At 50.8% G+C, this 21,653-nt stretch overlaps 2 protein-coding genes across 6 annotated transcripts in view; one reads left to right on the plus strand and one right to left on the minus strand.

Annotated features, from left to right (window-relative positions):
- KCTD20 (potassium channel tetramerization domain containing 20) overlaps positions 1-8,464 on the minus strand; it is a 30,618-nt gene extending 22,154 nt beyond the window's left edge. For 2 of the 4 annotated variants that reach the window (XM_082330154.1, XM_082330150.1), the window contains exon 1: positions 1,420-6,109. The gene's annotated coding sequence lies outside the window, so the exon portion shown is untranslated. Of the gene's footprint in view, positions 1-17; positions 1,390-1,419; positions 6,110-8,419 lie in introns of those variants that run through there. The other 2 variants (XM_082330153.1, XM_082330152.1) reach the window with 2 other exon arrangements.
- Positions 8,465-9,166: 702 nt separating this feature from the next.
- ETV7 (ETS variant transcription factor 7) lies at positions 9,167-20,195 on the plus strand. 2 transcript variants are annotated; one of them, XM_082330359.1, is made up of 9 exons: positions 9,167-9,235; positions 11,207-11,324; positions 11,565-11,777; positions 12,055-12,162; positions 13,028-13,210; positions 13,521-13,663; positions 14,022-14,122; positions 14,769-18,937; positions 19,584-20,195. In XM_082330359.1, exons 1-8 carry the CDS (start codon positions 9,230-9,232, stop codon positions 14,878-14,880), a joined length of 984 nt encoding a protein of 327 aa, XP_082186485.1. In that variant the 5' UTR covers positions 9,167-9,229; the 3' UTR covers positions 14,881-18,937; positions 19,584-20,195. The 2 variants fall into 2 exon arrangements, with proteins under 2 accessions (XP_082186485.1, XP_082186486.1); XM_082330360.1 differs by having other exon boundaries at positions 11,613-11,777.
- Positions 20,196-21,653: the final 1,458 nt, after the last annotated feature.

Here is a 21,653-nt window from a genome sequence, read left to right on the forward strand (position 1 = left end):
CCTGGACCTAAACTCACATGGGCAGAAGTCTCAGCACACTCAACACCAGCAGGCGAATGCTTCTTCCAACCCTGCCTGCGGGACACCGCTGGGATGGCACGAGGGTGCTGGCACGCTCATCGTCAGGGCTCCAGCTGCTCTGGGGTTAAGTAAAGCCTTTAAGGCTCATGGCTGTCAATCTGGCTGGCCCGAGTTCACAGGAGGTTTTGTTTTGAATTGTTATTTTTAATTCAGCTGTGACAGTCTCCTAATTAAAGATAGCACTAAGTGTCTGCAACACACAGGGTGAGACTGGAGAAGAGCCTATTTTCTGCATTAATAATAGTTTCATCTCTCAGAAATGCAATAATTCCACTCTACAAGTGGTGAAATGGCATTTCCCATAGCTGTCCGCAACACCTTCAAAATGGTCTTGGAATGACTTAACAGCGCAAAGTGAAGACAGATACAGATGCCACAGCCACGGCCTATTAACCAATTTTCTGAAAACAACTGAGAGTTTCAAAAACAGCTTTTAAAAGGAGATGCTCACCCCATGATCTTGGCAAAGAACATTTTGTAATAGGGACATTTGACAGACAGGGTACCATTTAAATATAGCACAGCCCTAATGCACTAAGCTCTCCACAGCTTTATAATTACCAGTAAACAGAAATCCAGTTTCCCCCTTGCTCATCCAGCACTAAGTAACAGACATAATTAGACTGGTTTCACTTCAGTATCTTGCGCAGCACATTCAAAGCTAACCATCTCAACACCAGCTGTTTATCACGGCTCCTCAAGTCTGACGGCAAAACTGCACGTAAACGCATTTCCTCACTATCAAATACGTTCGTTTAGGTCTTTCTGAGAGCGCCACATCATACAGCCCTGCGAGGGGACTGCCATCTCCAGCAGGCCGGGAGCAGTGATGCAGAGCTGAGTCACAGCAACGATTTCGTACCACTCCACAGCAGCCAGAACAGCGTGTCTGACAACAGCCTCACCGTAAATCTGAAAACGGACAGGTTGCTGCAGGGAGGGGGGCAGACACGTGCTCGGGCCCCGTTACAGGATCTGAAACCGGGGACTATTCTGGGAGGTGATAATGAGAAAGCCTCCTCTCCCACCTGCTGCTCACGCATGCCCAAGAAATGTGCATTGTCAATATTTTTCTCCATTAGTGCAGCATCCAAATCAATGGCTTTCGATCATAGTCAAAAAGGTGGTTTTAAATTGCTGTGCAGTACAGCTTAATCCAGAGATAAGCAGCACTAAGGGTAAAAGCTAAAACCTGTCTAGTCCCAAATGACTCAAACATTAGCTAATTGACACACCGTAAGAATGGATCTCATAGAAACTGTGGAGATTAGCAAAAACTTGAGGTTTTGAGGTGCTTTATATTAACACTAAACCATTTCACAAATACACCTGAATCACCTGATTTGAAGATCACTGAGTAATCTTATGATTCTTCATATTTGCAACTTGGTCTGTCTGAAAGGAAAAAGAAGAAAGTAGATCCTATAGAAAACAGCCTGTAGAAGAAAAAAAAAATGTTTTTGTATATATTAGGGAAACTTCAAAGATTTAACAAATCAAATTCTAACATCGAATCAGCACTTCCCGAAATTTAAATAATCTGTATTTCTCTTCTATTCCTTAGCTGGCCTCCTGAACAGTTACAAGAAATAAGGCAAACTTTTTGAAAACCTCCAAAGACTCCTTTCCCAACACAGGCAGTAAAGTTATTTTTCTAAAAAAATGTATTTGTATAAAAGGCCTTTGCTATCGTGAACTTCCATCTCCTGAGTCTGTATCAGTCACTAACACCTGACGAAGGGCAGTCTTCTCAAAAAGCATTAGACAACAAGGAGGTTTGCAAGTGCCTGCCAGAACATTTATGTCAATGGACTAGGGAACCCATTCATAACTACCAACTCCTGCAGCAGATAACATTCCAGGCAGACGTAGCCTTTTCCGTGGCTAGAGATTATGCAACGCCCTAATTTTTAATCCACTCACCCAGAGGAAGAAGCAATTAGCTAGCTTTCACATAGGTTAAAGCTTCCTTATTCTGTTTTTCTCCGTTATTTGGTCCAGTTATGTTGAACTAGCAGACGATATTAACTGCACGTGAACCGGGAGACTTGTAAAATCCACCCAGCTGATTTCCAGTCCTACTGGAAGCTCTGTTGCTGCAGCCGCTGCAACACAGCGGCTGTGAACAGTTTCTCTCTTCTTGCCTTTTCCCTACTCACCTCCTTTGTGGACCTTTCACTTCAGTTTCTCCAAGTTATCAGAACACCCTGAGTGCGAACTGCAGTCATTCAAGTTATAAAACAGATAACACTTAGAGAAAAATAATGTCAATGATTATTAAACTGAGAGAATCGCTGAAGCTGGGGTATGTCCTTAATCAAGACAGTTAACAGGACATCCTACGGCATCATGCGGACTCGCAGATTCATTTCAGGAAACGTCACCAGCTGCTGTCCCAGCAGCATGAGCCACGGGGCTGGGCTGCAAGAGATCCAGCTACACTTTCTAGACCCAGAATTATATTTATTGAGGAAATCCTTCTTCTATTAAACACGGCCTTGCTATTTTTGCCAGCCTAATCTGTTTTTCAAAGCTACACTGCCAAAACTTTACATACAAGAAGCATTATCTGGCAGCAGCGATCACCAATTATTATACACCGTTTCTTATTGCTGTCACAAGAGCAGGCTGCCACTGGACTTGCACGTTCTCGCACTGCTCCGTGGCGACGAGTGTTAGGCACGAGGTTCAGATCTGCCACTTCTATGCCTGCCAAGCTCTGCTTTCTTCTGAAAACTCTCTGATTCAATGGACTAAACTACTACATCCCAACACACGGGTCAGGCACGTAGCACTATTTTACGAGCGCTAGTTGGTAGTTGCCTTCATTTCCCCGTTCTCGTAATATACGCTTTTGCCAATGAAAGTATGACTAAGAAATTTTAATCCATATTATTTGTCCACAAATTGCAAAGGCAGACCTGACACGCACACAGCTGTGCTCTCATTTCTCTCTCTTTATTCAATTTCCCTCATCTCTTTTTTAATTTGCTTCTTTTGGCTATTTCAGGATTGGATCCCAGGCAGTTTTTTGTTCTCGGAGTAACCTGCTGACTAGTCCTCTAGTCACTCTGACAGTGGGATACCTATGACCTGTTCCAATTTATAGTTCACAAGAGTATTACTATATTTGCACGTTCAGGAGCAAAACCAATGCAATGACTGAACATTTCCACACTCAGAAGCAGTCAGTGGATTATCATAATTTTTAATAGCTGCACATTAAATATTTGAGGTTGTTCTGAGAGCAAAAGCCAGGGAAAAAAGCAAATCCATTCACTGCTGACAGAATTACTGAATGTTGAACTTCAGCGACTACAGCCCATGGTCAATGCCTCTTCTAAGACTAATAGCCATTGATTTTACTTCTCAGTTTCAGGCCTGTGCTCATGAAACAGCTGCCCTTCAAAAGTCCTCGCCCTCTTTTGTGCTCTGACAAGCAGAGCCAAAAAATACACAGGCCAGCATACGGTCTGTGCTCAGGTCAGCGGACACATCACGACCGCAAATTGGAACTTGAACGAGACAGGAGGAGAAACCGCCATGAAAGCTGATGACATGAGACATAGGGAAGGCAAGTCCCAGGACTTCAGTTGCTTACAGCATCTGTAATTATTTCCCTGTAATAGACTCCTGAAACACACCCATGTGAAAGCCCACTTTGCTCTGCCTTTGTGGTTCTGCTACGTTGCAGCCCAGCCTAGTTCGGTCACCAGTCTGCTGCAAAGGAATTCCAGTCACCAGTTCCAGGGGTACGGGCTAACAAGGTCTCATAAAAAAAGTCTCCCCGCTACTTCTAGACCCGAGACTAAAGGAGACGTTCCTCAACTCTGGCCTCCTGTTATAACCCCCTTCTCTGGAAACCTGGACATCCTTCGACCCTCAAAACCAGTGCTCCTTGGCCTCCCCTCCCACCACGCACAGACGCTCCATCTTAGCTGTGAGCTGCCCGAGCCTCTCTGGGGAATGTGTGGTAGCAAAATCGGGATGCCAGGCTCCACGGTAGAGATCAGCCATTAGCATCCTCATCTCAGAAAACGGCAGTGTTGATATTCACGCTGCTCATCTGCCTTCCTCCGTGCTGCAGGCTGGATGGAGTCCCTCCTTTAGGTCCTCCTCACGCCGCAGCGGCTGCCTGCCTTTTCCCCAGGATAAAGCAGGGCTGCATGGGGCATGCTTAAGCACTCCCCATTTACCCTGGAGCACAGGGGGTTGGATCCATCTCACCTGAGCTGCCTGGATTACAAATCCCAGCTTCTCTATACAGACACTGGTAAGAAACAAGCACTGGAAGGCAAATTCAGCTCCTCAGAATGCAGATTGGATCAGTCTGGGCTATAGGACAGAAGATGGAATTTGGGAATTTTTCAGAAGTGGGAAGCTCTTCAGTAGACAATAATTCACGTGGCAAGGCCGCCCAGAAGGCAGGGACCCAAAATTGGACTAACCATGGCAAAAGATGGTCCACAAGCTCTAGCTGACTGTCATGTTGGAATCAGAGGGGATGCTGGGATCGGAAACCTGAAATCAGAGGGGCTTACATCAGCAGTCTGGCCCAGTCCCCCCAAAAGACTGATATTGCAGTCATGTTGCTTCTACAGAAGATGTTAATTTTACCAAATTGGTAATTTCTGAACTCATCATTAGCTCTGGTTATGCTATTTATGAATAAAGTGGAAGAAAAAAGGTGGTGGTTCCCCATCCCTTTACATTTCCCCACAGAAAAGTATTTATTACACAGCTTGTCTGGATATGGGTTAAATTAGCCAGTAATGAACTGATCCTCTAGCTAAATTTCCTTTCTATTAAGCAATTCATCTAAAAATCAGGAGGTCCTTTAGACAGCTGAAGCGGCCTTTATCAGCAGGCACCAATTCAGCATTTTTCCTGCAAAGAAAGAGCTCATTATCCGCGTACCCCTCTGGGATCTCTAAACAGAACGCAGCAGTCCCAGAGTCTGTTCCCAAGCTAAAGTTTTAGGGAGGCTCCCTTTGAATTTATTAAATAGGAATTTACTCTCTAGTAGGAGGAAGAGTTTCTGACACCAGCTTTGGCAAGAACATGTAACTCGGAGAGACTGCACAGGTACGTGCTATTTCAGGTAGCTCTGCAAGTCTCCTTTCACAAGTTATTCGGCTGCCGAGTCGGCCTGTCGTCATGCAGTGACTTTTATAACAGGACTGCAGCTTTGTGATGCAATTACTAACATGGTACCACTACTACCTACTGCTTGGCCAATATTCCTTTATGGTCACAGCTTTTGGCAAAAGGGAACAGAGGTGCTGTTCAGCGCTATACAGCACTGAAGTCTTATAGCAAATTTATTACAAAGGGTGAAGTATTGTTTACCTTTCTCTACACCCAAATTTTCTACTTATGGCTTTTCAGGTATTTAAAGTGGAGTTAATAGCATTACTTTTAAACAATATTATATTCTGCTTCCTTTGACTACGCTGCGACACTGTGAACTAAACACTTGGCTGCCTGTCATGGGCACATACAAAGAGTTCAAGATGAGGTCGAGTGACAAACACATCCTAGCATGCCCCAAACTTTGTGCTGAAAGCATCAACTAATAAAACCAGACATGATTCTTACTTCTCATGACCTGTAAAGACAGACTGAATCACCACACAAAAAGATGTTACAATATCCTGAACAGAAAACTCAAAGTGGGTAGTTATGAAACCTCTTGGATTCGGAGAAGGCAAGACTGAACATGTCAAGATAGGAAGGCACCTCAAAAAGACCGAGGTAAGATCAGATTTATGATCAATCAGCTAACGTAAGAGGGTTTCTCAATTCTGATGGTTAAAAATACTCTGGAGAAGAAAACAAAGATTACTGCTGTGTATAGCTCAGGGAAGGCTACCTCTGGAGCACAGAAAAATAAAGTGTAACATTGAGTAATTTTATACTGGCCACATCCAACAAAACTCTGGCCACATTCACGTGGATCTTAGATGATACATTTCTGTTAGCACAATTATGACCAGTGACGAGGCTTCCTATTTTTGAGGCTCTGGAATTACTATCTTACCTTCCACTCAAAGAATTGTCACAAAACCTTTCCAGAAAAAATCCAACCCCAACAAAACCCCCAAAACCCCAACCACTTTCTCTGCCTGTAGGCACATGCAACCTACATCAAACAGCTCAAATGTCTTTGCTAAAACTTGTTTCTCACCACTGTTGAGAAGTATATAAATAACCAGTTCAGTTCTTTCAACTACAACTTCTTCCAGGTAGACACCCACAGCTTGACTGGGCTCACTGAAGTCCACTTAACTTTATACAGAATAACTACAAAACAGAAAGCTCCCAAAAAATAAAATTATGTGATGAACTCCTACAACAAAGATCACTCCTTTTAAGCCAAAATCAAACGGAAAACTCATCCCCTTTAACTCTAGCAGCAAAAGACAGTACTGAAAGAGATCAAAAAGCATTTCATGTACTGCAAATAAGTCTATCTTGAAACAAACACCAATTTAGCTAACTCGGCACACATCTATTTCCTTGAAAGCATAACTTACTTCAACCTGTTCTTAATTGCTTGAAGATAGGCCAAAATAAATCTGGACACAGTCTGCTGCACAGGTTTCACTTCGGATTAGTCTGCATAAACTGCTCCATTTCAACCATAGTATCAGACCATAGAAGACTCTCTAATGTGGATGTTATTAGAGAAAATAAAGACAATTGCACCAGTATAAGCAATTGCTGCACAGGCTGCTTTGAGCATTTTTTTTTTTTTTTTAGTGACATAAGTACACACAACTTGTAAACATCATCAGTCAATTTATTTTAGTAAAAGGTGACTGTTTCCCTAAATAAAATTGCTCCACTGTAATAAAGGCACGCGTAAACTGAGTCTGAAGAACAATAACTAACAACAAGAAGCTTTGCTTACAGACTAACCCACAGTTTTTCAGCCTAGTAATTCACTGTTTTGATGTTTACATCACTGAAAATGCTTCTATGAACCGAGGCAGAAGTATCTATAACCCTTGAACGCAGGTGACTGTCAGCAGTGCAGTCTCACAGTCCGGGCACTGGGGTAAGCAAGGACACACCTCAAAAGGGAGAGCTGTGCCTTTCTGTTGATTCCCCAGACACAGCCTCCTTCCGATTAACAGTTCGTGATCGCTGCTAACGCCAGCAGGAAGGATTGCCACTTTGTGGGGAGGATAAGGCAGGCACAGAGAGCGCAGGTGAATTTTCTGCCTTAAAGCCATAACCTACTGCTACAACAGGATTTGGGCTTGCAGCAACCCTGACAAAGTAATTCAAAACACTCTTGCTACAGAGGTGTGTTCTCAGCCTCTCAGGCTTATGCCCAGGATTGTTCGCATTATTATTATTACCTCTTCCCCGAAAAGCCTAAGGTCATTGAGAAGAGAGTACAGAGAGAGCAGGATCAGAGATGCCACAATGCAAAAAGGTGCCTACGAGCACAGGCAGGCTGAGGTCTCACTTACTGCACCCGTTTAGGGTAAAACCCCTTAGAAATTCCTGCTCCCTTTCAAAGCACAGTGGGGCCAGAAAGCAGGGAGGAAAGGGAGGGTAGCCTCAACCCTAAAAACATGCTTAAGAATAATAATGCACCAGCCTACAACCCCAGAACATGCGTAGGAGGGCAGTGTGACCACCCAGCAGCCTGTTCCGTGCTCCGGGGGTGGTGGTCACAAGTAGCAGCCTCACTAAAGGGCACAGTCGAGGCCCCGAGGCCTCCTACACAGTACAGGGGAAAAGGGTAACGTGTCAAAGATCCAAGGATGCAGCATTACCTCAAGGGATAACAGTTCCAGCCCCCTGCCAAACACAGATAAGGGTGTAGGAGAGGCCCCAAAGGCCCCTTCTGGAAGTAAACGCGGGGCAGGGGGAGGCATGCCCAGCCCCTCAGATGGCCCTCCCCCAGTGCACACAAAGAAGGCCCCATACCCCCCTCCCCAAACGCCCACAGAGGAAGCCCGGCCCCACAGGCCCCTCCAAAGCCCACACAGAACAATGGAGCCCACTGTGACCCCCCCGGACATTCCCTCGGCCCCCCAGACATCCTCCTCAATGCCCGCAGGCGACAGGGAAGGCCTTCCCCGCACCCTGAGTGCCCCCCTTCCCCCGAGCCCACAGCGTACACCGCGCTCCCCCAGGCCCATACGTCGCCCTCAAAGCACAGAGAGGGCCGGGAAGGCCCCTAAAGCCCCCCAAAGCCTCATAGAGGGACGGAAAGCCCGCCCCAAGCCCCACGGAGGACCAGGAAAGCCCCACGGATCATCCTAGGCCCCACGCAGGGCGAGGAAAGGCCCCCGGCCCCCCGCCTTTAGGCCTCACTCACCGCGTCCCCGCCGAGGCCGCTCCCTCAGGCGGGCGGAGGGCGGGGTCCCGCCGCTAAGCCCCGCCCCGTCCCCGTCGCTACCCGATTGGCCGCGCTCTGTGAGCGCGGCCAATCGGGTAGCGACGGGGACGGGGCGGGGCGGGACGTACCGGTGCGCGCGTATCCCGGTGCGCGTGCACCGCCGTGCACCTCCCGGTGCTCCCTGTGCCCTGCGCCGTGCACCCGCCTCCGCGTCCTCTTGTGTGCACCCTCCCCGAGCCCACCGGGCCCCTCTCCGAGCCCCCTCGGCCCCGTTGGCAGCAGCGCTGTCCCGTCCCGACCGTGTCCGGTAGAGAAAAGGGATAAAAACAAATATTCGAGCTGCTCCTCCCTCCCCGCCCCGGTGTGTCCCGGGACCCCTCCCTCCTCCGGCAGCGCGTCCGCCCCCGTGGCCCTGCCCGGGGTAGGGGAGAACAGGGCCCACGGGAGGACAGGGATCCTCAGGGACACAGGGACCCCCCGGCCGGTTAGGGCCACCGGCGCTGTCCCGATCCCGGCAGCGGGCGGAGGCTGTGCCCGGGGACGGACGGACGGACGGACGCGGGACCACGGCCCCCGGGCGCTGCCGCCTCCCCCCGCCGCTCTCCTGCCTCCCGGGGCTCCGGCTCGTTTCGATTTCGTTTCCCGGAAGGATCGCGCCGAAGCCGCAGCGGTCGCAGGGACGGGACCCGTCCGCGCCGGGCACCGGGGCAGCGCCGAGCACCGGGTCGCAGCGGGGCAGGGGCAGCGCCGAGCACCGCTGCGGGGAGCGGCCACCCACCGCCACCGGGGATGCAGGTAAGAGCCGCCTGCCCCCAGCCCGCTCCCGGCCCCCCGGCTCCCCCCCTCAGTTACGGGCTGGAAGTTGATCCCCGGGGGGGCGGGGGGTGACCCCCCATCCGCCTGCAAACGGCCTCCCCGAGCAGCCGGGGGGCTCCGTCCCCCCGAATTTGCGACTGAGCCAAAAGCCGCTCTCGCACATCTGGGGTTTCATTTTCACCCCCTTTTTCTCACTTTCCCACTCGAACCCTGCCAAGGACAATATTCCCTCTTGAAGCAAGGAAATGCCATCTCAGGAACGTGGGAAAGCAGCTAAGCAGGACAAAAAAGCAAGAACATGAAATCGGAACAAAGTAATAAAAATTAAGAATGCGTCTCATGCCCTAGAAATCTTTAGGAGCAAGGAAAATATCACACGTTTGGTCTGTTTTTACTGTAAATCTCATTGTAAGAGAGTCACACCGATGGGAGAAAACTAAAATACATTTCTAGAGGAGTTCTAGACAAAATACACCGCTAATTTCTTTCACTTTTATTTTTCCCATAGCTTATTGCTTAGGATGAATCCAGAGCACAGTTTGCATTGCTACCAAGCCTGTTCAGAGTTAATACTGGAGTTTCTCTGGTTTTCTCATACAATATCATGCAGCTGCTTGCTTTGCTAAAACCAGCAACCCCGAGATAGCCAGCAACGGTTCCACCACTAGCAGACAAATTAACACCCATCCTTCTGGTGAAGAAAACCCCTCACCCCACTGCTGCCTTTCTCCTGCTGTAACTCCCCCGGGATCACAGGGAAGCATTTTCCCCCGGAGGGATGGAGCGCTTTGCTCCTGTGCTCCGGGTTTTGGGGACACCAGCTTTGCACTGAAGAGGTGGCCGACCACCAGCTGCTCTGCCAGTGCACACCGTGATTTTCCTCACCCCTGATTTTCAGGGGAGCTCAGCTCCTCTGCCCCCACACACAGTCGAGGAGCACCGGCTGCTCCAACCACCTCTGAAAATCCGCCTAAGGCTCAGAGTTGGCAGCTACCTCAGAAAATACTATTTGCAGGCAAAATTGTTAATTTTCCAGAGAATGAAGCTAAGAAATTGCTGGGATTCACGTTAATAGATTTTTAAGGGGAAACATTATCTGCTCGGCTGCCAGTAATATTTCAAGATCTAGATGGGGCTGAAAGCAGGAGCCGAGCTCCCTTCAGTCTCACGTGCTCTGGATGAGAGCCCGGAGGCAGCGCGGGGCCGATGCCGACCCCCCAGTCCAGCAGAGGTGCTGGGGCTGCCTCTCCTCCCAGCACCGACCATCTCACCCGTACGGGGAGGCTGGAGAGGCTCCTTAATGAGCAACCAGGAGGGAGGAGTAATTCTTGAGGCTGGGACTTAATGGCAGGAGAGCAAAGATGAGAGGACATCTCTCTAAACCATGGGATGGCTATTTCCACTTATGCCCAAATGATTACTGTGGGAAAAGTTAGAGATCTCTTCAGGCAGTGTTTTTAAGACAAAAATCAAAGCATTATTGCCAGCTTTATTTTCACAACTCGAAAGAATTGAAGTACTGTCCTAAAAGCCTGGGCATGCAATGAGCACCTGAGGATGCTGCAGGATGCGGGAGCCAGCACGGGCACCGCAGGCTCTGCCAGGCTCCGCTCCACCTTCCACTTCCCTGCAGCCATGGGGCAGCGGGGATGGATAACCCACACCCAGAGCCTGGGTGGGGGCAGGTACCTCTGCTAAAGAAAAGAGCTGGAGAAAGAGAGGGGGATCTCTGGCTACTGACACTATTTTGGGCAACCAGAGATTCATCCTGGGGCTGGTAAAGGGCCTAGAACCAGCATGGAAGAGCTGCAGACAGCACATCATGCTGCTATGAGAAACCACTTAGAAAGTATTTGAGCAGTTTACTGCAGTGGAGGCATCTCCAAAGCAAAGGCAGGACCAGAGCTGGGAATTTTCCCCCCACTGATGTGTTTGATCTCTTTTCCCCAGGGTAAAGTGGCAGTCAGCTCTCCCAGCCCCGTTGTCACAGCTCTGTTACCGCCCCCATCCCAGGCCAGACACACACCCATCAGCGAGGGGGAGATCTTCAGGCTTCCAGGCAGGCTGAGTGAGTAGATGTTGAGCAAGTCAATGCTGCTTAAACAAAGGAGTTCCCACAGGGTGGGACATGGTGGGTACAACCATGGTGTCCCACCCAGGGACCATTCCCTGCTGTCAAGGGGGACAAGATGGACCAGTCATCAGGGTTCATTTTCTCTCTTTGGGGTGTTTTTGACCTGTGAGTGCTTAATATAGAGGGAAAGTTTGGTGATGGAGAAGACTAGTGTCCCACCCTGCCCCTTAGCAGTTTTGAAGATGGAGACTGAGTTGTTTCAGAGGCTGCTCCTGGTTTCAGGAATCCAGCCCTCACTGTGGAGCAAGGATGACGTGATCCACTGGCTAAGATGGGCTGAGAAAGAGTATTCCCTTCGGCAAACCGACGAAAGCAAGTTTGAAATGAACGGCAAAGCCCTGTGCATCCTCACCAAGGATGACTTCAGATACCGAGCTCCGAGCTCAGGTTAGACCGAGCGCAAGGGTGTTTCTAAGGACCATCCAAGCACAGCACAAGCTGTGGTCTGCTGAGAGGGGCTGGATGGGTCCCAGCAGACCAGGCTTCAGCTCTGGCCACTTGGGTGCTGGAGACAAGGACAACCCTCTTCTTTAGTCCATCTGGACCGCAAATGCTTTGGGATGGGGAATAACCTCTTACTCTGTAGCACAGAAGTCTAAGCAACAACATCGACTGAGAGAGACTATAATACAAAGTCATCTGAGCAGACTTTCCTTCCCTGCAGGTGATGTGTTGTATGAAATACTCCAGTATATTAAAACTCAAAGAAGAGCCCTGGTGTGCAGCCCTTTGCTGAGCCCACCCTTCAGGGAAGCCACGAGCACAGAGGAAGGTATGATGGAGGATGGCAGCTGTCCATCAAGCAGAGCCTGCCCTCAGTACAGTGGGTTGCACACATCTGGGGTTTGAAGCCTAGCCCGTTGAACCCATCCCACACTACCTGAGCAAGGCAAGCAGGACAGTCCTGGGGATGGCAGCCAGGTCCAACAAAGTCCAGGTCATCGGGGAAGTTTGTAGTGATGAAGCAGGTCTGGTCAGAGTCAGGCCTAGACAGCACCAGGTGGGTCCACGGTGACCAGGCAAGGCTATGGCTACCCTGGGAAGTCCATCTGCAGACTGAGGTCTGGGTCAGGCAGGGTCAATAGCCAGGCAGAGGCACAGCCCCAGCTGCAGACTAGTCCTCCTGCAGCATAGCTGGAAAAGGGGTAAGGAACCAGGGCTGAGCTTAAATAGAGCTGCTGGGCCAATGGGTGGAGTGGGGAGAAGCCCCAGGTGAGGCTGGTCAGGGCCAGTGAGGCTTATCAATGCCCTCGGGGGGCCTAGGTTGGTATCAGTGGCTGGTTTTGCACTGAGGTGGATCTGGGGGTGTTTTCCTGAGCTCTTCTGCTGGCTCAGCTGTGGTGTGATGAACATCTTAAGCCCTCATAGCAGTTTACAGGGGAGTGCCTGTACTCTGGTGCATTCTCCTGTTCCAGCTTTTCTTCTGTATCTGACCCTCACCCTACTTGGCATCTCCCCTAACCCCCCTGGACCTTCTGCTGCTCCTGTCTTAGCAAAATCCAGGGCTTTCCTCAGGACCTGGGACTGGGCTGATGATAGCCAACCTGGGCTGTCCCTCCCCACCTCTTTCAGGGCTTTGGAAGATGTCCTGGGACCTGCCGTAATGAACCACAGGATTATTTGTTTGTTTTTTGTAGGGACAGACTGTAGTGCCCCAGTTGGTGTTTCCTCCTGCCTGGGGGGTGCAGAACAGCCTGCTTCCCACAGCCCCGCAGAGCCGCTGAACCTCTCCCATCACAGCTCGGAGGGCAGCTGCAGGGCAGGTGCCATCTGCTCTTTTCCTACGACCCTGTCAGCCCCAGTAGATGGGAAAATTGCAGGTAAATAGGAATTTATAGCCTGGTTCCTTGGAAAACAAGAATGTGCTCTGTCCTGTCTGCCCATCTGTCTCCCATCCATTTATTCCATGCATCAGCGTGTGTTTCCCTGCCTCAGTTTCCCCACCTGAAAAATCATAGTTCCTGCTAGCGTTTTGCGATTTAGAAATAAAAATGCTGTGTATGAGCTCTGGGCTCTTCTTATGTTTATTATCATTGCTAACACGTGCAATCCTGTTGCTGATTGACCCTCACTGGAGCGCAAGTGCCTTAGTGGGAGCTCTGTGACTATTTCTTCTCCTCCGACACTCAGACTGCAGGTTGCTGTGGGATTACGTGTACCAGCTCCTCTCTGACAGCCGCTACGAACCTTACATCAAATGGGAAGACAAGGAAGCCAAGGTCTTCCGTGTGGTTAACCCCAACGGACTTGCCCAGCTCTGGGGGAACCACAAGGTAAATGCAGTTGAGAAGAAATTTGTCATTCCTGGGCTTCCGCATGTCACCTTGGTGACCTGTTCCCCAAAGCTGATGGCACAGGGACTGGGAAGGGTGAGACAGAGTGGGTGCAGGGCTACTGAGAGATGCTGCCCTGCTGGTGATTAAAGAGGGAGGCTTTCTCATCTCCCGGAAAGCAAACCATGATGGCTGTGGACCCAGAAGGAAGCCTGGGTTAGAGACCCACACTGCAGCCTGCAGTGCCCAAGAACCACCTCGAGCGTCCCACGTGTGGTCCTGCTGCAGACAGACCCAAACCGGGTGTTGGTGCTTGCTTTTACTCACACCCCCCTCCCCAATTCTTTTCTGTTTCCAGAACCGGATGAACATGACATATGAGAAGATGTCACGAGCACTCAGACATTACTACAAGCTTAACATCATCAAAAAGGAGCCAGGGCAGAAGCTGTTGTTCAGGTGAGATGAAGCAGATCAGAGAAATGAGCTGCCTGGGACAGTGCAGATGGGGCACGGGAAGGCGGTGGGCTCCAGATGTTGGCAGCTGCTTCCTCCAGCAAGATCCTCCCCTGCAAATGCTACACCCCAGTGGATTTGTGTCCAGGCTCTGTCCTGTGCAAGCTGGCAGCTGGGCCGCCTGGGCTCTGGGTCCCATCTGATGCACTTTCCAGGGCTGCGGACCAGCATCCATCCGCTCTCCTGCATGGAGTCCAGTTGGTGCTGGAGGAAAGGCCCCCAAGCCCACCCAAGCTGGACAGGTCCCTCCTGTTCCCCAGCGACACCAGGTCTGAAGTCTACTTCCAGACAGAGGAAGGGGTGGAAATAAGTCAAGAGCCTCCTGTTTTCAGTGCTGGCTGCTTCCCTGGGACTAGTTTGGACTTAAAATGCCAGCTCTGGGCCGATGAGCGCTGAGCTTTGTCTCCCCAGGCTCGGTGCATCCTGGCGCAAAGCAAGAGCTGGGATCCTCAGCGAAGCCCGGGGATGGCCGATACCCTCTGGTGAGCTCCAGAGCTCAGCTGATGAGGGCAAGGGCTCCGGCATTTACAGCCTGGTTTGGGGCTGGGTTTGGTCATGCCCTTAAAGCCATTAAATAAATGTATTGCAGGTTTTTGAAGACTCCTGGGGAGATCATCCATGAGAAATCCAGCAAACTGGAGCAGCTGGAGAATGAGGACCATGAGGATTTGAAAGAAGACCCACTGGAGGTTTCACCATAGGAAATCTTTGAAGGTGCATCGCAGACTTGTGCTCCGCTGGGAAGTGCCGGCGTCTCTTGCATCTCAGGGACAGAAGGCCACAGAGCTGGTCCTGGATTTCAAAACCTGCCTTGAGCCAAAGCTGTGACACCTCTGGGGCTTCATTAGCGAAACACACCCAGAAACCGTCCCCCAGCCCCGAAAGCCCTGGTGAATGTGTGGGCTGGTCTTCTGCTCGCTTCTCTTCTGTCTGCTGGGAGGGAGCGTGATATTTTTTGCTCTGTAAATGTTGATGCTTGTCTTTAAGGTTTAAACTGGCTGGTAAAGACTGCTCCATTCTTACAGCAGACCACCGGAGCCTGTGCTCCTGGTCAACCATCTACCGAAGCGCTTTTGTAGAGAGCAGTGGCCCTAAGTGTGAACACGCTGCTCTGAATCTGAGCCCTTTCCCCAATTCAAGAACGGACTTATATCGCAGATATGCTGTGCACTGGAATCTCCCCGTCTCCTGTGGGGTCGCTCCTGTGATTAAGGGTGGGAGTGTGCTGAAATATCTGCCTGGATCCAGCCTGGCTGGAGCTCCAGGCTGCATGGATGCCCTAAGCTGCGTCTCATTTTAACTCCTTTCCCTCCATGTAATGCTTTTTGTAATTAGCTGACTAAATAATGTGAAAAGAAACAAACCCAGTCGTGAATATGTCCACGCTCATCGTCAGACACGTGGTTATTTGCTTTGAGTCTGAAGCAGGAATACCTGCAACCCCAGGCGCTGTTAGTGACCGGGAAGGAGCAACGTGTGTTTGTTTTCTTTTTAAATCCAAAAATATCCACTAATATTTTCAGGTTGCTTTTCATTGAGGAAGTAAAATCCTGTGACTGTGTAAGGTTGAAAATCCCATTTCTTGCTAGTCGAAGGTGTGAAACTAGGAAATCCAAGCCTTCCTCATTTAAAACCAGTTCCTGTGGGCACCCAGATCTTGTCCCCAGGCTTGGCAGCCCCTAAACCAGAGTGCAACGGTCCGAGCTGCTCAGCAGCTGACGGCTGAACGCAGTGCGAACACACGGCGTTTGCTGGCTACGTGGACAAGCGCAGATACAGGTCGTGAAGCAGCATCGTGTTTCATGGCTGGTAGGAAGAGGTGAGTTCCTTCCAACCTCCGTTTTGCACCACTGCAGAAATTATCCTGCTGCCTCATATTTTTGCTCTGGACCCTTTCCCAAGCCTAAGCTGCCATCTCAGAGCTGCATCGGCACCGCTTTTGGGGCAGCAATGCTGTGAATGGGTCTGGGAACTGTCAGTCTGGTGAAAAACATTGGCAAGGGTTGGTGACCGAGGTTGCCACCAAATCTGGTTGTTGCCAACCTGAAACTGCAGTCCCTTTTGCTGTAACTGGGGTTGCTCCTCCTAAACTATTTTATACCCATTAACTGGAGCCTGGAGTTGCTGGTGGGCTGCAGCCAGCAAGAGATGGTGGTGGAACGCATGGTGGCCGGTTGGCAAAACGTCAACAGTACGACATCTTCGGAAATGCTGGCTGAGAAGTTTCACTTCCAGAAAAATCACCAGCTTGTTGGCCAAATGCAAATGCTTGAGAAGTCAAGTGATGGAGGAGAAGGAAACGAGAAGCTCTAGTGGGGTGAATGAGCACTATAGTGTCACAGCCTTTGGGAGGTCCCAGCTAGGACGGGAGGCCAAAATCTCTGCTAGGAGAGGGGACTGGAGGTTCCCCAGCACCCAGCCAAGCTGCAGCCTGGGGATGCACTACACCAGGAAAGTGCAGCGAAGCACCCAGACCTCATCCTTCCTTCCACAAAGGGTGCTTTTTGTCCCAGAGAAGACTAAAGCCACATCTTTCTTGCGGTGAAATCCAGTGGAGAGTCAGCGTATGTCCTGCCCAGCCCCGAGGGACAGCTTTGGTGGGAAAGCAGACCTCCTTCCTTGGCAACTGTCCCGTCCTGGCTCTGCATCGCTCTTGGGATACACACCCATGGGTGCATTTTTCCTGACCTTCTCCAAACAAGACATCCCCTCTGCTTTCTTGCCGTGGAAATGGCCCTGATGACTCCTGAGCACCCCATCACTTCTCCAGCCTGCGTGATTTGTTTTGTTGGAGCAGGTGACAGTTGGTGACCCCGGTGCTTGTGCCGTGCTCGCAGGGAGCGTGCGAGATGCCCTCTCTCCACCTGTTTTTCCTGCGATGACTAAGGATCGTGTTGGACTCGGACGGGGGTTTCCTCTCCTGGCTGGGAAGCTGCCAAAAGCACTCAACCCGCCTTGTTCTGTGCCACCGCGGCTCCAGAGGGATCTTGGAGGGTGAAAATCAACGGGCACCTTTGCAAGGATGGGCTGCGATGAGGAGCTTTTTCCATGCTCCCAGGAAGCCCTCATGTACTTCCAGGGCTGATGTGTCTCTTTTCCCTGCGGTAAACAGAGGCGGGAGGGCTGTAAACCCGCTGCGTTCCGGGCACGGGGACCCATCCCTTTCGGTAAACAGCCAAGTAACTGCCGCTTGCGCCGCGGTGTTTGGCGTGGGTGTGTGGCGAGGGACAGCACACAGTGGTTGGTGACTTTTACCGCGGCTGAAGTCCAAGGGTGGTGGCACGCAGGCAGGTGCCCCGCGCGGGCTTTCCCGAAGGTTTGCAGGTGCTTCGTTCCGTGAAGGTCATCATCCATGCTTCAGCAGCCCCAGGCCTGGTGGTGTTTGGGGCAGGCTGCTGCACGGCAGAAAATGCAAATGCCCGTGGATGCCCGCTGCTGTCTCGCACTGCTCGTCTGCTGAGGGAAGCTGCTAAAATCAGTCCTGGGGCTGGAGGAAAAGAGGATTTGCTTTGGGGGCTGGTGCCCATCGCCCTCTTGGATCAGAGGCACCACACAACCGGGCCGAGAGGTTTCCACCAAGGCTACGTGTTGGCTGTGCCGTCTGTCCAAACCGTGGCCAGCGCAGGGAGCGGTGGCTGCCCTCAATGCCTCCGTCGTGGTTCCGATCTGGAAGTGCAGATATTTTTGTGCCCAGGTGGCTGGTGTTGGGACCTTTGCGGTCCACTTAAAACACAACTGCCTCCAACACCCAGCTGGATTGGCTATGGCTTTGGCTAGCTAAATCTTGAAGACCTCCAAGGATGGTGATCCCCACCCCGACACCCGTTTGAGGTTGTCCCACCCTCCTGCAAAGGAGGCTTTTCCCGATGTCCAGCCTCAGCCTGTGGCCTGTCTGTCTTGCTCCCAAGAAATGTGGGTGATTTGACTCCTGCCTTCTTCTGAGCCCGTTGTAACCCTCCACACCTCACAGCTCCATGCGGGGAATACCTCTCCCTTGTTTTCTCCCATCTTCTGGAGCAAGTTTCTGTAAATAAGCCTGCTGTCTCCCCATGCTTTTAGTTCTGCTTTTCCCTCCAGTGTCGCTGGCCTCAGCGTTGTGTGCTCCCTCCACGTGACCACGTTTCCAGCCAGCTTCCTCATTCTCTCCCACTATTGATGAGAAAAGCGGACAAATTTGGATCCGGATCTCTTCCCCCAACTCTGGTTTTTGGTTTGTCTCAGGTCTCTTGCAAACATCTTTTTCTTACGCCTCCCTCCCATTAGGTTTGAGCATGTCCCCAATCCCAGAAGGGATCTGAACTTGGATAAAGGTCTGGATCCAGACTCACAATTCAGGTGAAGATTTTTCCTGGAGTCGCTTTGGGTATCCTTTCTTCAGGCTGTGTCCAGAAATGCTACTACAAAGACGAAAAGCCTGCAAGAGGCCATAAGTCAACGCTAATTCCCAGTTTAATCATGAGAAGTCCTCCATGAGTAGGGACGGTGTTTGGACTCAGCCTTGGATGATCTCCAGTAGCAAGATCTCCCAACTGGAGATGGCCAAATTGTGCCCCATCACCAGAGTGGATGTGGCTTTTCATTTTACGGATATTGCAGAGAAAAAAAACAACAAAATCGATTGTGAAACTCCTTCTCACCCACTGGAATCGATCTGCTTATGAAAGGACGTGGCCCTGTGTTAGTTAGCAGCGTGGAGCTCCTCATGGATGGTTTAATTATTCATCAGAAGTAGATGGGGATGCTGAAAAACAAAACCAGGTAATTTCTAATCAATATTATACTACGATTCATCGGTGTAGGCTCAGGAGAAACAAAAGGAAATGGACTGTATCTCTCCCAATTATAGGGAATTATGGCACAGAAAGTTTGTAGAAACAGAAAGAAAATAATCCTGGACTGGTTCAGTTGCAAGCTGATCCTATTATCAGGAAAAGACCATTTTTATCTGGGAGGGACCGGGGCAGCACATCATCCTAGCTGAAAACTAAAGAAAATGCAGCACTGCTTCGATGGAAATCTTGCCGAGGGGTTTTCCAAAGCCTGCGTGCCGGCAGCCGCCGCCCGGCAAATGCATCCGCATCCAGCACCGTCCCCGCAAGGTGCAGTGCGAAATATTGCCATCAGATGGCAAAATAGCAATGAGGATGGCTGGGAGCAGCCCGTGGGAGGGTGCAACGGGCACAGGGGTGCAAGGGGATGGCCGTGGGGCCAAACGGATCGCTGGTGTAAGAAGAAAGGCTGAAGATTTGTTTGGCCAAGGGGCAGATTGCAGATGTTGGGATGTGCAGATCTGTGTTGTGTGGGTTCGGCCCTGGGAGATGCTCTGCCCCTGGGCAAGGCTGAGTGGGAGCCATGGGGGTGCAAAGGATTCGGGTCACGAAGCCGGTCTTCTTTTGTGTTTTAGGGTGGGTGCACAGGCTGTCTGAAGGACTCCAGCATGGGTTTCAAAGATGCTGCAGCCCAGCCATGCTCGGCGTTAGGCAACAAGCTGATAGCACCGTGCCCCAGAGCGTCGGCGGTCCCACAACAGCCCCCAGCATCCACATTCCTGGAAGCTCCCGGGATGCGAGCGGGGCAATCTGCTTGCTGCATTGAAACCCCATTTATCTGAGAAAGCTATGACTTCTCCTTACAGTAACAACCCAGAAAAGCCCATACATGGCATCACAACCATTAAAAAAAAAAAAAACCAACAAAAACAAACCACACCAAAACCAAATGCCAAACAGCTGGCTTAGATAGCTGGTTTCAAAGGCCAGCACTTACACTAGGTGACAGGTGATTTTTATGCTGTTTTGCTGCTATATGTCATAAGGAAATTGCTTTCTCCTCCAGCGAAACTCACACCCACTGGTTTTCTGCCACGAGGGAGGTGATAGCGGGGATCCCAGGCGGAAGCGTTGGCCACTCTCCTACCTGAGTGGCTGCTAAAAATAGGGCTTAACTCAACCAGCTGCCGGCCCCGGGTATAAAACCAGCAGCTCCCAGGAGAGCCTGACAACCCTTAGGGCCCCTGGCCGAGGAGCCTGTCTTGACATATGTCCAGAAGAGCAGAAATACTGATGGAAAGGTAAATACCAAAAGAGCAAAGAGAGAATGAGGTGGCCAATGTACTGGAATCAATTGGAGTAGGATGGGGGTTGTTGCTTTGCTGTGATTAAATCTAGTTGAATGATTTATTATCCGGTGGTCGGATGGCTTTGGTGTTGGCTTGGGTGAACGAAACTTGCCTTCTTGATCCAAAAAAAGGCCAAGCTGGGGTGGGTGGGTGTGCTTGTGCGTTGTGATGATGCTTATCCGGACTGAGCGGAGGCTGATGCCCGGCTCCAGGGCGGTTTGGACAGCCGAGCGTGCCGGGTTTCGGTGTTGGCTTCCCGTGTGCTGTTCAGTGGTGGAGAAAGACTGGTTTTCTGAAGGGTGAAATCGGTTTCAGAAGTAGAGCCACCACGAAGCACAGGCATGGCTCTCTGTTTTTTCAATAGTAACATCTCCTGTTTAATTTTGCTTGTAAATGTGGAGGAAAAGGGTGATGGGAAAGTGCCCTGAGCTCCATCAGCAGCCCTACGCTGGTGAGAGCTCATGGAGGGGCTGCGTCATTGCAAGGTGCTCAGCCAACGTTGGCAGTGACCGAGGATATTTGCAAGAACCTTGGCCTCTCCAAGGGCTGGAAGAACCTGGCCTTGCTGGGGAGCGGGGTTTTTTTTGCAGCCAATACTTTAAGGGGAGATACTCAAAAATCTGGGTTGTGCGATTCGCTGGGGGAGAGGTGCTCCTGGCGTGTAGTTTTTCATCGCAGTATGGGAAAATGTTGCAATAGGAAGATACAGCACCACGGTATCTGGATGATACCCTTGCTGGATCAAACCCTCTGGATGATAACCAGGCTCTCCCCCTGAGACATGCCCAGCTTGTCTCCCTGCTCCCCGCAGTTTCGGTTCCTTTATCAGCGGTGTCTATAGCCCATCGTAAAACCTCGTGTGTGCAGTCTGTGTAAAGAGCACTCAGGTAACAACTATAAAAGGGGTTGATCATTTACTGGGAACATAAACAGTCTTGGACACCCAAAGCACCCTTGGGTGCCAAAATGGAGGTGATTTCCATCATGCCCAACCTGACCATGCAACATCCCGGGGACAGCAAAAATCAGGCTGAAAATGTTTTCCTCCACAGCAACATGCAGGCTCTGGCTGCGGAGAAGCCGTGGTGGGACGCGGGGATGCAGCCGTCGGGCAAGATCCTCTCGCTGGACAGGCAAGGGGCCAAGAAAGTGCTGGAGATCTACGTCAGGCGCTCGCTGAGCTGCTGCGAAAAGTCACTGGGGGCCAAAAAAACGCTTCAGGAGAGAGCCAGAGGGCTCGGGAGGAAGGCAGGCAGGCTGCAACGGTCAAAAAGTGACTTCTGCAAGTATTCATGTGCCAAAGTCAGTCCCAAGAAGGACCAGGAGGAGGGACCCAAAGCACCGGGCCTGGATGAG

This window comes from Platalea leucorodia, assembly GCF_965183815.1.
Source record: "Platalea leucorodia genome assembly, chromosome: 19".
Classification (NCBI taxonomy): Eukaryota; Metazoa; Chordata; class Aves; order Pelecaniformes; family Threskiornithidae; genus Platalea; species Platalea leucorodia.

What these genes read in the sequence shown, in the direction of transcription:
- ETV7 (XM_082330359.1), top strand. An exon ending in ATACCGAGCTCCGAGCTCAG is followed by an intron (nt 11,778 to 12,054) that starts GTTAGACCGAGC and finishes CCTTCCCTGCAG; the next exon opens with GTGATGTGTTGTATGAAATA. An exon ending in GGGCAGAAGCTGTTGTTCAG is followed by an intron (nt 14,123 to 14,768) that starts GTGAGATGAAGC and finishes AATGTATTGCAG; the next exon opens with GTTTTTGAAGACTCCTGGGG.